This window comes from Crocodylus siamensis, chromosome 12 (assembly GCF_052110815.1).
Source record: "Crocodylus siamensis isolate JL-2025a chromosome 12, ASM5211081v1, whole genome shotgun sequence".
NCBI lineage: Eukaryota > Metazoa > Chordata > Crocodylia > Crocodylidae > Crocodylus > Crocodylus siamensis.
Window position 1 is genome coordinate 2397863 of NC_143406.1, and position 13487 is coordinate 2411349.

Genomic DNA, 13487 nt, shown 5'->3' on the forward strand with positions numbered 1-13487 from the left:
ACCATTTACTCCAATTATATACAGAACAGCACTGATTAAAACTGCAGTGTCTAATACTAAGCACATAAACCTGAGCTATGTCCCTCTGAGGTAGAAGGAAGGAAGGGGAGGTTGCAGAAGTGCATCTTTATTTTAGTACATGCTCAGGGAATCTCCAAGGGAAAATAAAAGCTAAGAGGAAAAAAAAGCACGCTGTAAATCATACCCACAAAAAAGATGCACGTAAAGCAAAACTGCGGTGTTCTAAGCTCTGGGAAAGCTAAAAGATATCAGCTGGGGTTTGGAAGAAGCCTGGATCATTGTCCTTGCAATGGCAGGTGATATATTGAACAGAGAAAAGCAAATGAGAATGTCAAAGTTCAGCAGCCATCCTATGGTATAGAGCAGCATATGGCTGGTGATCTACCATGGAGGTGAGGGGTAGCTCTAATTATGCAAACAACCTCAGCCCCAGAGCTGGAGGTTCAAGATCAAGCACCGTCATAAATAACCTGCCAGACAAGTGAAGCAATGCTGTGAGACCAACAGTACAGGGGAGGACAGCGTTCCCACCAGGAAGACACAAAGGCTGGAATGAAAGGAGGAAATGCAAGGTCTTCTGGTGCTGCACATTTTACAACAGGACTCAGGTCTGGCAGACCCCAAGATTTATTTTCTGTTGACGTAAAACTCAAGGCATATGTGTCCTGAGGACACAGTGCAGTTTGCAAAATTACAAGCTAAAGTGAATGAATATCTGGGTGGAGGTAACAGGAAGTAAACCATATTTGGAGACTGTACAATCAGAAGGGACTTGTGATCATGGAGGCTGACACCCTGAATAATATGGGCCACAGGACTTCCCTGAATAAACGTGTCTCAATTAGAGCAGTATTTTTTAGAAACAGCAGCAAGGGAAAGTAGAAATGGGAATAAAGAGGGAGGATGGACAGCTCATCTAGCTCTTGTGGCCAAAAGTGTTTTTAGGGCAGATCATTATGGAAGGTCACTGCTCACGGGATTTATTCTGAACTCAACTCACTTTATTCTGCACCAGCAAAGGATAAGGACGCCTCTGGGTTTCGCTGATCAAATGCCCCTTCCATAAGTCTTCATCCCAGAGATGTGTTTGTAGCAAGAATGACTCTTTTTAAACACAGCCCACCCAGAGACATGCAAGTCATATTCATCCTACCAAGGAAAACCACTATGCCTGAATGAATTAGGAGCAATAAAACAGTACATTCAACCACTTAGACACAATAACTCCACTCAGCAGGGGAAGCAATGAAGCCCCTCTCATCCTTTGAGAAGTGCCCCATTGTCTGACCTGTGACTTCTCATGCAGATCACCTGCTTCCTCTATTGAAGGCCCATAAAAAAGCCAATAGCTCTACTGCCCTTGGCTTTCACTTAAAAAAGCAGAGCAGATTAGCTGACCACACAGCAGGAATTGGGGATTTGCAGACCGAAAACATGCAAGGGCAATGGTCCAAGTCAACATCTGATGCAAGAGTACAATCGTTTGGCAAGCACAAACACCGACTGGCACACATACTGTGTTAGCGGACCCCTGGGTAATTCTACTGTTTCTTCTGTTTGTCCTACTTGAGTTAAACGAGCCATTTCTATGTTACCAAAGAGGTTAACCTGAACTACCCACCCCTTCCCCTGTCCCCAAAGTAAAATTACTACATGGGAACACAAACCTGAATTGCTGATAGCAGTTATACTATCAGGATGTACTGATAGGGACACAGATGGATTTCAGGATGATGCGTCTGCCTACTTCAAAGTCAGGCCAGTTCACCTTGCTGCTGTAGCACCTTTTTTATATACCAGAGCTGGAAGCCGGTTTCGTGATGCAGGTAAAACAGCCAACTAAGACTAAGGCCAAATATTGTACAGTGGATCTCCATATGAAAATATGGAAAGCCAAATTTCTACAGGCAAAGGCCAGGGTACTAGACCAACTGCTACCCTCTTATATCTCTTGTGGAGTTAAAAAAAAAAAAACAACCAAAAAACCCCAGACATGTGGACAAGTTTAGCTTCACTTTATGCACCTTCAACAGAGTCATAATGGGTTTGTGTTTTCCATTAGAGACTGCCTGATGGATTTCCAGCCAAACTGCCAACCAATCACTTGCTAATTGAGGTAGGTTAAGAGTTGTTGGAGCCTGCTTACCTCAAGTCCCAGCCAACTCATGCAAAGCAGGGTGGCCAATTTATTATTTTTGAGCAGGGGGAGGAGGGGGTGGCAGCATTCTTCTCCTCTATTTGGATTGAAAAAACAAGCCAGCCAGAGAGGCACCATGACGTCTGTACAGCATGTATTTTAATCCTAGACCAAAATAATTTAAACTTTCATGTTTCTCTTCAGTAAACCATTTAAAGCTTCTAGTCCATAAAGGCAGCTCAATTTTTATTTTTATTTTTTTTGCATAAAAAGACAGTACTGCTGAAATTCCAGTTCTACATCTTTAAAAGGGAGAGTATTAAGCCCTGAAGCAAGAAGAAAGGTGAGGTCATGATAGAAGTAGCTCTGCTTAGAGGTTTGTATGGGGCAGGAATGAGAATTTAAGACCACAAGGGAGGTTTTCCTAATAAAGTCAAAGGAACTTGGGCTCCTAACATCCAAAGCTTCTCGTAGATAGTGACAGTGGTATATTTTTATGACAGGAAGTGTTAATAATCTGTTAATCTGTTATTTTTACAATAACTTGGGGATACTGAGATCAATTGCGACTGCAAAGCAAACTTTCTAACCCCTACATTCTATCTGCTACTGCTGTGCATTGCATCGGACTCTCACATAAGAGTATGAAAGAAGCAATGCAAAAAGCAGTGGACTAACAGAAGAGGGAAGACTAGATCCAACAGGTACACTCATTTGGTAACTGGGTAGCAATTAAAGTGCATGAGTTAAGACTATTTCAACTTCAAGGAGGCCGAGCAAAGTCCGGTTTAGCCATTTCAGCTACTATAGCAGTTGCTTTAGTAGGTCAGGTCAGAAGTATAAAGAAAGGCTGCCTTCTCGTCTTAGCAGAAGGGGAACCAATTAAGTCAGTGGTCTATTTACATCCAACTTCTTTTTCCACACCACTCTCCAAAATGAGGGTGCTTTTCCCAGGAATTTTCCTTATCATTTCTAGCTGATGAACAAATGTCAGGCGTTTATACATATATATTGTGGTTTCCTTAGTGAAAGATCCCAAAGTACTTCAGTAAAACCAGTAAAAATATCTGTTTTCACCCATCCTTGAAGTGCCGAAGTGAAATACAGCAATAAGGTGTTTAAAAACCTGGCATGTGGCACTAGACAAAAATGAAGGCTATTCCCCCCTGGAACTGAGAGAAATATAATGAACTACAGAAAAGGCATCAGCTACATTTCTCAGTTTATCTCCTCCTGCCCCTTCTGGGTACGAACATCTCTCCTGGACAGTTGGCAGCCATCCAAACTCTCCAGTGATGAGTCATTTTAATTAGCAATGCCCTGATAACACGTTCCAACTACTGAAGGGGAAAAATGGCATTTAAACAAAATTACTGCAGAACTAAATGCACCAGGATTATTGATCTTTCGATGGGACGGCATTTTACATTCCTTTGCTGTTTTTCTTGGCTTTTGGAGGCAACTATGAGACTGCATCATTTGCTGGTGTTTAACACAATGAGTCACTGCCCTTTCAGGTTTCAGATTCATAAAATTAAAGGGCTGAAAGCCAACTGGTCAGGGGAAGGGGATGGGAGTAGCACTGGGGGCAAGTGTGGGGCTAATTTATGGCATGCCTGCCAAAAAGGTTTGCATGTATGGATGTGCAGTTTAGCTACAGTTAGAAATTAACAGCTGCTGCCCATTTGAAACATCCCCCCTTTGGAAACAGCTCCAAAATGTCTGTGTATTCACACCCTTAGGAATTCATTTAAAATCCTTGGAAACTAACACTTTGCTGCCGGATGCATTAGCCTTCCCCAAACTGACGTCCTTCAAAACACCACAACTTTTCTGTTTACACAGCAGGCAAGCCCTGGAGGAGTAACTCATCATGTTCTCGTTTGATCCGGTAGTTTTATTCTTTGTCCTATTGGTTCATTTTGTTCACAATATGCAGTTTGAATTGCATTTGCATCTTCAGCACCCATTCTTTGTACGGCTATTTTAATGATCCTCCCAGCTGCTCCCACCGGTCCTACCAGGACAAATCAGCACCCATGCTTGAGAGATGCAGCATGCCCATTCATGCAGATCCCTCTGCCACTGGTTTGAATATTCCACAAAATTAAAACCTCCAGCCCACAAGTAACAGCTCATCTACACCATTTTCTGCCCTCCCTCGCTCATGAGACAGGAAAGGATTTTCCTCCTCCTCAGCTTCCTTTTCATAGTTTCATAGTTTCTAGGGTCGGAAGGGACCTGAGCAGATCATCTAGTCCGACCCCCTGCCATGGCAGGAAAGAGCACTGGGGTCAAACGACCCCAGCAAGGTGTACATCCAGCCTCCTCTTAAAGACCCGTAGGGTAGGAGCCAGCATCACTTCCCTTGCAAGTTGGTTCCAGATCCTAGCGGCCCTGACCGTGAAGTCGCGCCTCCTGATATCTAGCCCAAACCTACCCTCTGCCAGCTTGTGACCGTTATTCCTGGTCACTCCTGGCAGTGCTCGGGGGAACAGTGACTCCCCCAGTGCCCGCTGGTCCCCTCTGACTAGTTTGTAACAGGCCACAAGACCCCCCTCAGCCTTCTCTTGTGGAGGCTGAACAGGTTCAGGTCCCATCGCCTCTCCTCGTAGGGCCTTCCCTGCTGCCACCTGACTGTGCGGGTGGCCTCCTTTGGATCCTCTCCATGTTGTCCACATCCCCCTTGAAGTGCGGCACCCAGAACTTTTAAGATTTACCAAAATCCTTGTGCTTCCATGTTATTTTGGGGCATTGGTCCCAACGTGGATCACCACCAGTGGATACTCCCCAGGCTATTTCAGAATCCCATCCAATACTGCATCTAATTTTCACACTTTTTCCTATTATCCTTGTGTCCTTTGCTGAATTCTCTGTGTACTCATTAATAGCGACATGTCAGTGATAGTTGTTTGCTTTCTTTCATGGGGAGGATTTAAGAACCTCACCTGGTAGTTGCTTGTTTCAGACTGCAAAGACGTCCATGAGGCTTGTCTCTATACCTTTCCGTTCCATTTCTCCCGGGACAAATCCCTCAACAGCTCAGTCTGATAATAACTTGATACTTATCCAAGTTGAAAGCCTCCCGGTTCTTTCCCTGTTACAGTCAAATTGCCAGTGCACTTCTTGGATTTCTACTCTCTCCAGTTCTCTTTTTACTGATGATTTTCTTTGTGGTCTCACACCTTTTTCACACCCCGGGAAGTTCTATGTAGCACCCAAAAAATGCTGAAACTTGAGCTTCCAGAACATGCATCGCACTATTTATTTGCGTTATCGTAGCACTCATCAGCATGCAGTTCGCACACCTGAAATCTCACCTGTCTTCTGGAAAAAAGGAAAAGCACAGCAGATCTGAGGCAGGTTAAAGCAGTGGTTTCCTCATTGTCCGTATCTGCTACTGACACGGAGCTGAGTAGAGACTGAAAGAACTACATCGTCTCCTCTGAAAACTCCCGTTTGCTGCTCTGCTTACCTGGCAACTGGCACATCCTATAAGCCTTGCTGATGAGCTGCAACCTTTTGCTAACTGGAAGCAATGACTAACAAACATCAAATACTGGGTCTGATCATCTCGCCTAAGCACAGCCCTCAGAGAAACAGACCGTGGTCACCTGGCCTCTTCAGGAGCCCAAGACCCCACTGCTCGAGTTCACCAAGTCCCTTTCCTTTCAACAGCAGGATCCTGTACTTACCTCCCTCTGGAACTCCTGTTTGCCACTTTCCTCCTCCTATTAATATCATCATCTTTTTAGATTGGACTCTGTTTTCAATACGCTATACCGAAAGGTATATGCAGGAACAGTTAAAGAGTCCTTGCTGCCATAGATGAAGCTACACTGAAGCAATGTTAATGGGTTAAGAGTGGGTAGCCAGTCCATTGACATAAAATAGAGTATTTGGAGAAGTCCACTACAGCCCAATTTAGAAAGGCAAGAGGCTCTTCTGGAAGCTTATACTACTTCTCTAGAGCATTCGCAAGTGTGCTAAAAGCTCTTGAGAATGCATGCCAAATATGGGTATCTACTGAAGAAACCAGGTTATCCACGTCAAACAAGCAGAGGAGGTATTCACCTAAACTGAAACTACAGCTACCTCGTACAACAAGTCAAATTACTCCTACGCAAACTCTGCCAGGAGCCCTGTAGACTCCCAGCACCGTACTCATGCTTCTGGGCAAAGAGGCCAAAGTTGTCAAACAAGGCTGGCTTGAATTTAGGTGTCTAAAGCCACACTTCATCAGCTGTAGTACTTGACCTGTGGAAGCTGAAGATTAATGGCACTTTAAAAAATGAGATATGTATGTTTCCAAACAGTGACCCAAGCACCATGCTAAACACACACGAGGGAATTTGCAGGGATTAAGTAGATAAGGGATTCTGAATAAAAAGATAGGAAACGAAAAGTCAAAGGTCTAGGAACCAGAACATACTAGAAATGCTTACAAATCTTTTGACTTGAGTCACTCGTAAGCAGGAAACCTCTGAAAAACCATATTCTCTTGACTGTAGCAATGTGCACTATGTGACGCAGTAGTCCCCCATGTTATTTTTATGCTTTTTAATTTAAAGTGAAAAAAATTAAACGCAAAAAAGGAGAGCTCCTGATTTTCTCATTTATCCAATGGGAGCTTTTTGTTGTTGTTGTTTAAAAACCATGTTTCTCCAGGAGTACAATATATTGCACCTCTTCAAAGACCCATGATCCCAGGTGGGAGTTCCAGCAGACATACAATCTTTAGCCAGCCATCTCTCCCCTGCTTTAACAGAAGTTGTGGGTTTTTTCAGACCATGTTTGACATTATAATGTTTTCAAATTGTGGCTTTCATAGGGAGTTGCACTTGATTTTTGGAAGTTTGTTTAATCTGAAAAGTTAATGCCAGTAAATTAAATATCATTTACCTTCACCCCCGTACTGAATACAATCAAGTAAATGTTACCAGAGAATTGAGGAAAATACACAGGAAATCTGCAAGTCATCTTCAGACAGTTTACTGGCACTGGTACTTCAAAATGAGCTATAAGCTGTGGCTTCTTTGTGTTTTTTAAGTAGGACAATGAAACCTCTGAAGAGCACAAAGAGTCCACCACAATTTCCTGCACTGTCTCCTATACTCCTTTTGGCAAGAGGTCACATATTCTGTGCATCACTTAATAAGTTATGACTTGGAATATGAAAGTTTTATGACTGCTTGCTTTTGGAATCCTACCATGCACTTCATGATTACTTTACAAAATGAATCTCTGTTCCTTTGAAAAGTGGTCTGCCTCAAGGGTCAGGACAAGAGACAGAGATAGAAACGAAATGTTTGTTATATATTTGTACATTAACTAGTGCAACAGAGCTGGAATGTCTAGATCTGAGAGCAACATGGATGATTTCACTTGTACGCCTTGCCCTAATACGAACATTTCTTCCCTATAAATTTGGAAGTAAAGGGTGTGTGTGTGGGGGGGGAGGGCCAAACAAGTCATACCCATAGCAAAATCTGCATTCCAGTTTAGCCTCCTCCTAATACTGCTGAAGTGTATATAGATCTCCTGCAGAAGCTAGCAAGTGCATAACCAGCTGCCAATCCATAAGCCACACCGAAGTCACTGCACCCAAGTCATTAGAGTGACATTTCTGCCAGTGCAGCCACTAAGAACTGAGAGAGACCCAGAATAGTCATAGGATGAAAATTTAAGGCTAGCATTTCCAGGAGCTCTCAGTAATTCAGGAACACAAGTCTCGTTGACATTTGCTCAAGCACTGCTGAAAATCCTCTGCTAACTGTGTTAACATTTCTTCCTAATAACTTAGCAGTAGAAGGTCAATAATGGAAAATGGCTTATTGCGCATCCAGACTCTTGCACTGCACGTTCTGTGCTGGCATCAGTACAACATATTACACTAGCAGATTTAAAGCTTCTCCGCAGTTACAGCTACTGCTACATCTTGGGTCACGGCACAAACACCTCATTATAAATTCTCATGGGAAACCCGAGAGCTGCCTCTGGAAAGAAAAATGCACTGAATTACTAGATGGGCGGGATGAATATTCCTATTTTAAGCAGATACTTACTGTGCGAGAAGCGCTGCGTTATCGGGGTTCCAGGATAGGGATATGTGCGACTCTCCCACTGAATATTTCCTTCTTGAACTGCCTTGATAAAGCCATGATAACACTGATGGGCCACACCTAGATAAAGGAGACAACAATACTTAGCATGTTTCTGGGCATACACTGATTGCTATGAAACCCAGAAAGAAGAACTATTCCCTGATGATCAGGACAATTTTGAAGAAAGCAAGCAAGCTAAAATACAGTCAAATCATAAAGAGAGAGGGCAAGGTAGAGCTGACCTTAAAGACTAACTGAATCAATTGGTCTCATTCAGTTATCTGCAAGATGCACCTACACCTTGCCTTCTGCCTGACCTCAGCCTAACATGGGTAAATACTCCTTCTCTAAATCATAGAGGGCACTATCTGACTTGCATTACTCTCCTTGATGATTAAGTGGTCCAAATCCATAGTCCATGTAATGGATATAATGTAGGCTATCCTGCTCTCTCTGGAATTCTTACCTGCTGGATTTGGGTTTTTTTATGATAGCTGGTGTAGCGAGCCTTAGCGGTCTAAAGAAAATCTCCCTAGGTTAATACCTATTCAACAGATATAAGACTAGTAAGAGAGAAGCAGCATGGAAGGCTTCAGCAGCAGGTCAGTGATTAGAGAAGGAGTCCTTGCATTTGGACACATGGATTACAACTTTTCCAGTGAAAACCTACAGAGGAGTCAACACAGCAGAGGACAAAGACTAGTAAAAAAAATCAGAACTCAGTAGCAATTTACACTGTACCTCTACACTTAGCTTCAATTACCAGACAACTTCAACAGCTTGATGATGGAATAAAACTTTGTGAAATCTAATCATGCACAAGTGGTAAACACAAGTTACACTCTACTGACCAAAGCCAGGTAAAGTGGACTATCAGCTCTGAAAGGCAGTTGGCTACCACACTCCAGAACTGCCTGACCAAGATAAAAGCACAATTAAAGAAGGGAAATATGTCAGAAAGCTGTATAGCTGGAGACTGAAAACTTGGGAGACCTTAACTTAATATTCCAAAGACCTGGACTACAGCCAAAAAGAAACATGGTGAATATAAGCTGGGGAAAGGTGTACGGATAATGATAAAAACCAAGTGTAACTAGTGGCCAGCCAATACCCTCCCTTAAAGACCAATGCAGTGCAGCTCAGTCTGCCAGCTGGAGTCACAAACACCAAAACGGCAGAGTAGGAGCTGAATGCTGAGGATGCCTGTACACTGGGTCTATGTAAGCGTAGCACACCTTTGGGACTTATAAGAGGTAAACAATCATGTACCTTAATATAAACATTTTAGCGCTCCATGATGCCAGATAAGGCTATTGTCTCCTAATCACCATGAACATTAACATCTGTGCATGACTACTGCTTCTATCAGATGAGCATCTGCTCTTTTACTTAGCAGACCTTTGAGGAGCTATAATGCTACAACAAAGTCCTAAGAGCCTGTCTACAACTACCGGGCAACACTCTGAAATAAATCTGCAGTTAATATTCCTATCAGAATATGTCTTAATTAAAAATCTGTTCATTTCTAAAATTACTACAGAGCAAACCTAGCTTCTTTGCCTGGGATTATGATGACTCCCTTGTAGATCAGGGCCAGGGCCAGAGCTGCTGCTCTGTGTATGGCATTATGGCTTGTACTGTGGGAGCCCAGACTCTGCCTCCAATAGTAAAAGTAGGGTCTGCCGAAGCTTTCTAGCTGCCTGGCTGCCACAAAACAGCTCAGCAGATGTTCAATGATCCAGGAACATCTGTTCCCACCAACATCCACAAAACATGCTGTGCCAAGTCAAGATGCTCACGCCTGGCACAGGATAAGATTTAGCTTAATGGAATCTTAGCATTAGTAAAAAATGCCATATTGCCTAGCAAAAGAACAAAGATCCTAGCTTTAGTTCACCATCATCTACCTGCAGCACACAGGCAGTTGCAGTTTATTAGAGAAACACAATACGCTTCATATTAGAACCTGGTGTTTAAGTGTTGTTTCAGCTGTGTATCTTCAGTAAAAGTAGAAGGTACTTCAATATACTCAATTGTTTCTCCATACTGGGGATCTGTGCTATGGACAGAAATCAAAGTGAAGACACTAGATCTTGGATTTTTTACTAAAAGCAAAGTGTTTCACACGCTGGGATGTGGCAGGAAGTTTCCAAAGTGAAGGTCTAGTTCCCTGAGCAGCTGAACCCCAAGAGGCCACAAAGGAAACAAACTGAATCATAAGATTTCAAAGCAGATGTATCCTGACAAACAGGAAAAATTAACGAGTAAAAAACAAACTAACCGGGGCCTTGGTTATGAGGGGCTATGGGGAATGGAGCAGACGGGATCTGAATGGGAGGGCGCAGCCGTGCACATTACCAAGGTCTAGGAGAGTACTAAGAAGTAGTAATCAGATGGCATATTAATCTTGCATGTTTTGATTAGCCCTTTCACACTTCCAAATCACATCACATGAAGTCTGCCAGCTCCGTGTCAGATCACTCAGTACATACAATACCTCGTGTTTTTATAGTACATAAAGACACTTCAAATCAAAGCCGCTAATCATCTGTGCAGAGCAAGGTAAGCTTACATTTTTGGTTGTTCTTCTAGCCCCAATTCCGCAAGCACAGCGAGACTGTGCAGATCCAGATTACTAATGAAGGGGATGGGGAAGCAGTGAGAGTTTAATGTTTAGTATGAAACACAAAGTTGGACAGGAATATTAGAGGTGTCCATAACAAACAGGGACAGATTCTTACTGTTGCTGTTTGTACCTTTGATAAGTCGATACCACTGTTTGCAGACAAGGGCAGCGGTTTTGTGCTCCTGATACGGTGAGAGGAAGGACAAGATATATTCCAAAACCTCTTCTGGCAACTCCAACATTGATCTGTTATGCCTCGTCTCCTCAACCTCCAGCTCTGCGTGCGGCTCGTCATCTTGCTCCATTGTCCCTTCCACCACTGCTTCTTCTGGGTCCACAGCCATGAAACTGTCATCTTCACTGTCAGAGGAACTGGCCATGGCATGCCACTTCACAGCTTCAAAGGGAAAAGAAGGAACACACATTAAGGTCATATAGAAAGAGAGAGCTTAAAATCCCCGAAAACTTGGGATATCATGTCATCTTGTATTGAGGAGCTGCGCGTGGGGTTTACAGTACGTTATACCTTAGTAAACTCCAAAAGGGAGAGGGATCCTCAGCGCTTCAACAGCAACCAGAAACTAAGAACAGGAATGAAGTAGCCGCCTTTCTGCTGCTCCCCTTTGCTAAACCAGTTTTGCTACTGAGTGCACTTCAAGGCTGTTGTAACTTTGCAGGGAGTGAGAGAGGGGGAAGAGGAGGAAGTTTTGTGCACCTCTCCCTTTGGGAGCTACCTGCTCCAATAGCTTCTCTTGCATTTCTGTACCCTATTTGTGCTGCTATATCGAGACAGCTTTAAGGGGAAAGCTGGAAAAAAAAAATAAGCCTTCACCACCACTTCTTGTCTTTTTACACAGGCTGTACAATTCTGTTAAAAAACAACATAAATCCTATGCCAAAAGGTGTTTCAGTATTATTTGGTTGAGGTGTGGACTATCTGTCACACCCTGTCAACCCTCCCAAGTGATTTATAGCATGCGAAGAAGCCAAACTAATGACTTCCAAAACATGCGATCACCCTGTTTTTTTCATTTACTAGGGCAGTGACAGTGTATGGAAAGAGAAATTGGCTGAGCTGCCTGCTGAAGTGACCAAGCGGGTCAATGAAATCACCCTTGTATGCGACTGTGGACAGGATTTATAGAGCAGTTCGGAAGGTTACAGTAAAACTAAGGTGAACAATAGTTTCAAGAGGCTTCAGCTTACTGGTGACATTAGTTAAGCTTAGTGTAAAACATCACATGTGCAGCACTGAAGTTTATAACACCGAATGCTGGGGTAGGGTCACCAGCTCCTAACATGTGGATCTCAACCGCTTCGCCACTTGTAGCTACAGTACTCCAGCCTCAGCCCTCATCCTGCAAGTCTATTGATCAAGGAAAAACCTATACCAGTGGCATAGTCAGATCATTCCAATTCATTCATATTTAAAGGCCTTAAAATTAAGTTAGCTGCTACTGACAGTTAAGGTTTAAACACCAACATGTATCACATTCATTTGAACAGTTCGCTCCAGGGGCAGATCCAGATGACTACAATGAAGAAAGTCAATCCTGTATCAGCTGGTTAAGTAGCCAAGGAAAGCTACAACCTATACCCCTGAAACAAGGAAAGCTTTGCACTTGGGGACTCACCAGCAAGGACCTCAACAAGGCAAGATCTCCTCCTCAAGTCCCCTCTCCCCCACTCCTTCTTTGGGGTCAGGGTCTAGAGACAGAAAAGGCAAAATAAAAATGTAGCTACCCTTTACCTGCCTCTGCCATCCTGCTGATGGAATGAGACAAGACTGGCTTATGCAGCCTGCCCTGCTTGCGTCTGGTTAAGTGAGCTATGTTTCTCAATGAGAGAAACATAGTTCACTTGCCAGCCAAGTTATTTCAGAGGTCACTGACTGCTTAAAAATCATTTTAAAAAGTGACAAATGGTTACCTGTACCCCAACTACCATTAGCTATTTGCGAGTCTGAAAGAACAAAGAGACTAGTTTTATCAACCCCGTTCATCATTTTAGCTGGGTAGCATGAAGAAAATTATAAATATATCATCACTAGCCTGATTTACCTGTTTTTAATACCTGCTCTCAAAAATCTGGGTGGCAAATAGGAAAATGTTTGCAACTCAATAAAGAACCATTTCCCCGTTTTTTTTAAAAAAGGGTTTGGAAATCTTCTGCTCCAAAAGCAGGAAATGGAATCAAAATTTGTATATCACTAGTGGACAAGGCCCTTTTAATGGAACAAAAAGAGCTTATCCTTATAATGATTAACCCACTTAACACACTGCGACTACATAAGATTTGATTCTCACACTAAAATATATCTCCCCCAACTTGGTCAAATAATACTCAGCACCAGAAATAAAGAGACAAACACATCCCAAGGAAGGTCCTTCAGACAGTCAGTCATGTCATTCCCCCCCCCACACGCCCTGTTTCTTAATTCCCATCATAAGCGTGTTTCAAAAGCTTCACTTGGAGGTCAGCTGGGCAAGTCAAACTTTGGCTTTAATATACAGTTAAAAAAGTGGGAGGAAGGATACTGCTGACAACACTTTTATACGGAAATTCATGTTAATTCTACTGTAAAATAAGTAGAAATGTT

The 13487-nt window shown here is 42.9% G+C and overlaps 1 protein-coding gene across 2 annotated transcripts in view; it reads right to left on the reverse strand.

Moving 5' to 3' along the window:
* Window positions 1-13487, reverse strand: part of FBXO42 (F-box protein 42) — a 74163-nt gene that overhangs the window by 37133 nt on the left and 23543 nt on the right. Inside the window, exons 1-3 of one of the 2 annotated variants that reach the window (XM_090024268.1) lie at window positions 11415-11435; window positions 11019-11285; window positions 8224-8340 (exon numbers count right to left, since the gene is read on the reverse strand). In XM_090024268.1, the coding sequence (XP_089880394.1) occupies window positions 8224-8340; window positions 11019-11268 (367 nt within the window). In that variant the 5' untranslated portion in view covers window positions 11269-11285; window positions 11415-11435. Of the gene's footprint in view, window positions 1-8223; window positions 8341-11018; window positions 11286-11414; window positions 11436-13487 lie in introns of those variants that run through there. The other variant, XM_090024267.1, reaches the window with a different exon arrangement.